General features: G+C 38.4%; 1 protein-coding gene across 1 annotated transcript; it reads left to right on the forward strand.

The window, feature by feature from the left end:
• The first annotated feature begins 1,426 nt into the window (after window positions 1-1,426).
• On the forward strand, window positions 1,427-1,789 carry LOC136247766 (uncharacterized). Its single transcript, XM_066039595.1, has one exon. It carries the CDS (start codon window positions 1,427-1,429, stop codon window positions 1,787-1,789), a length of 363 nt encoding a protein of 120 aa, XP_065895667.1.
• The last annotated feature ends 1,182 nt before the right edge of the window (window positions 1,790-2,971 follow it).

The raw sequence follows: 2,971 nt of genomic DNA on the forward strand, positions 1-2,971 counted from the left end.
CCCCATACGCGTATAGGAATCCCGTATAGGTATACGCGTATGGGATATCAGGGGCGGATCCAGGAGCTGGCAAGGGGAGAGGCACAAACAGGGTAAGTTGTAGGTGGTTGGGAAGAGCCACATTCTCAGTATTTTTGAAGTCACCTCATAGTGTCTCACTGTTGATTTTTGCTATTTTGGCCTTTTCAGATGGTTGTGAAGTCTTAAAAAAGCTGTTTTAAAGGCTCTGAATGTCTTAAACAACAACAACACGATAATTATTTTAGAGGCGCTTATTACGTACGAAGGTGCTGGGTGACTATTTTACAGCTAGTTCGACTTTGGTTCGAGGTGAATTTGTAATAAATGCTAGTAAAATGTGCATATTTTCAGGCATGAGTTGATAAACTGACCTTGGCCTGACAAAGTTTAGGAGCTATTTTAATCAGAAGTATAGCTGGCTCCACAAGGCGGGGAGGGGGCATTTGCCCCAAATGCCCCATCCTGGATCCGCCATTGGCAGGGGCGGATCCAGGGGGGGCTTTGGGGGCTGAAGCCCCCCCTTCATATTTAAGCTTTACTTGATCAATATGCTGAGTATTACAACGAAATTTTGTCTTAGCATAATTATATGATCATTGATAATACAAATACTCATAAAACCACCTTATAAACATCTTTCCAAGGTATTATCAGTGCATTTATGCTAAAGTTTATGCAATAAGAACTCGAATCAGCATTGGAGGTGTACAAGATCGAGATACTCTAATAGAGCAGTCAGCTAACTACTCTAATAGAACATTCACTGGAAACATGTAGTAGGTTCTGTTATGGAATTTTTCCAAATCTGCCTGCACCTATACGTACAATGAAGTGCATTGGTCTGTTTAAAGGGCTTCATTCATCTACTTGTGTAGTTAATATGTATGGCAATACTTAATTCAGGTACACAATTTCCATTGAAAATGCTCTCAGATTCAATCTTGTATTGTCCAAAGTTCAAATTTTTCCACTTTCAACATTATTATTCTAACATGCACCTATTCAGTGTTGTGCAATTGTGAGAGGGGTGCATCATATACTTGGTTGTCTGTACCTATCCAAACTTTTTCATTAGCAAAATGCTTCAGAGAGCCATACCTATAATCTAAAGGCAGTATATAAAATATCTACAGGCAGAAAATATTATTATGTGGAAATGTCTCCAAATTGCAGTATTTTAGCATCTATTTTTCAAAATTTTCCTGGGGGGACATGCCCCCAGACCCCCCTAGTTCCAGCATACTTCGCATGCTGGGAAGTGTGCTTCGCACACATCTACCCAAGAGATTAGACCTTGAGTTAGCCTCCCCTTTTATAAATCCTAGATCCGCCCCTGATTGGATATCTCATACGCGTATAAACTTAACCCGCGACTTAACCTATCGTATAAAAGCGGGCTACGAAGATGGTTAGGGGCCTTGGACACTTACCATATGAACAGAGGTTAAAGTATATAGACTTTTACACTTTATTTCGTCGACGCCAGCGTGGTCACCTCATTGAGGTCTTCAAGATACTGAATGGGTATTATGAGATAGACCCTACAAAGTTCTTTACTTTAACTGATGTCAGCAACACTAGAGGTCATCACATGAAGCTTTTTAAATCTCACACTCGATCTAACTTTTTTACCCAACGTATCATTAACAGCTGGAATAGTTGGCCTCAGGAAGTAGTCTCAGCTCATACTATCGCTTCCTTCAAGTCGGAGTTAGATGACTATTGGTCTAGTTCAGGATATGGATATGAACAAAGGCTTACAGCCTAACTCTACATAATTATTTGTACTGAGTGTATATCCATACAATTAATAATAATAGTAATAATAATATATACATGCCAACGTTTATTATATAGCCGTACGATAGACTAAAGAAGTAACTTCTAACACATTTTAACTTTCAGGAGTAGCTACTACATACAAGAAAAAGTTACTGCATGCGCATACACATGCAAATTCCCTTGCATGCATGCATCTAGACTGTACACATGCACCGCACCATTGTTTAACCTATCCCCAGAGTGTATATATTACGCAGTATTTTAGCGCACAGTATAGCTAAACTGTTTATACAACGCTGCAGTTTGCCATGGCATCAGCGTTTCAAATGCTACTAAGCTGTTTTTTTAATTTAAAAGACATATTCTTTCACTTTAATCATGTACCAGCTGCTGTTTATGCAGCAGACTTGAAAATCATTCTAATTTTGACAACCATCTACACCGCACTCGTTGCGCAGTTCAGGCAAATAGGTGTCCAGGAAGCTGAGGGAGACGAAGATAGCAAAAGAACATTCAGAATTAATTCTGAATGGACAAACCATTCAATTTCTGGAGGAGTATCAGATAAAGTGTTGTGGAATTGCCGCGATGATTCAAGAACTGACACATATTATAAAACTATATATCTAGGGTTAATCCTGATCTATCTTACAGCAGTACTGATTTATTGTTTAGTCAGAATTATTTTGACTTTTATCATTGTACATGTGTCAAGAAATCTAACCATTACAAGGGAGTGGTCCAGTAAACTTGAAAACACTACAATTGAAAGAAAAGTAAAGTATTTGGATTACCTTGCAAATGGCTTGAAATACTTAGCTTATTCTAGAAAACAATTGGAAGAGAAGCTAAGCAATGCTGAGAATAATGAACGCCCATCACCTGAAACATTTGCTAATGAACTCAAAATGCTAAGGGAGAACATCAAATCAGAGAGTTGGAAGTTTCTTAATTTTAATGCCAGGCGCCCTTACAACTGGTCCACTATCTTTTTTGTGTTTCCAATGGTTGTAAATTTGATTTCTTTTTGTATATTAACACTAACTTTAACAAGCTATGACATCCACCCACTTGGATGCCTTTCTCATATAAACGTTTCCTATTGCCCAATTAACAAGTCAGTTACTTTGACAGTTTCCGAAAATGTAATCAGATACCAGCAAGCCAG

Source organism: Dysidea avara, chromosome 1, assembly GCF_963678975.1.
Source record: "Dysidea avara chromosome 1, odDysAvar1.4, whole genome shotgun sequence".
NCBI classification, from domain to species: Eukaryota; Metazoa; Porifera; class Demospongiae; order Dictyoceratida; family Dysideidae; genus Dysidea; species Dysidea avara.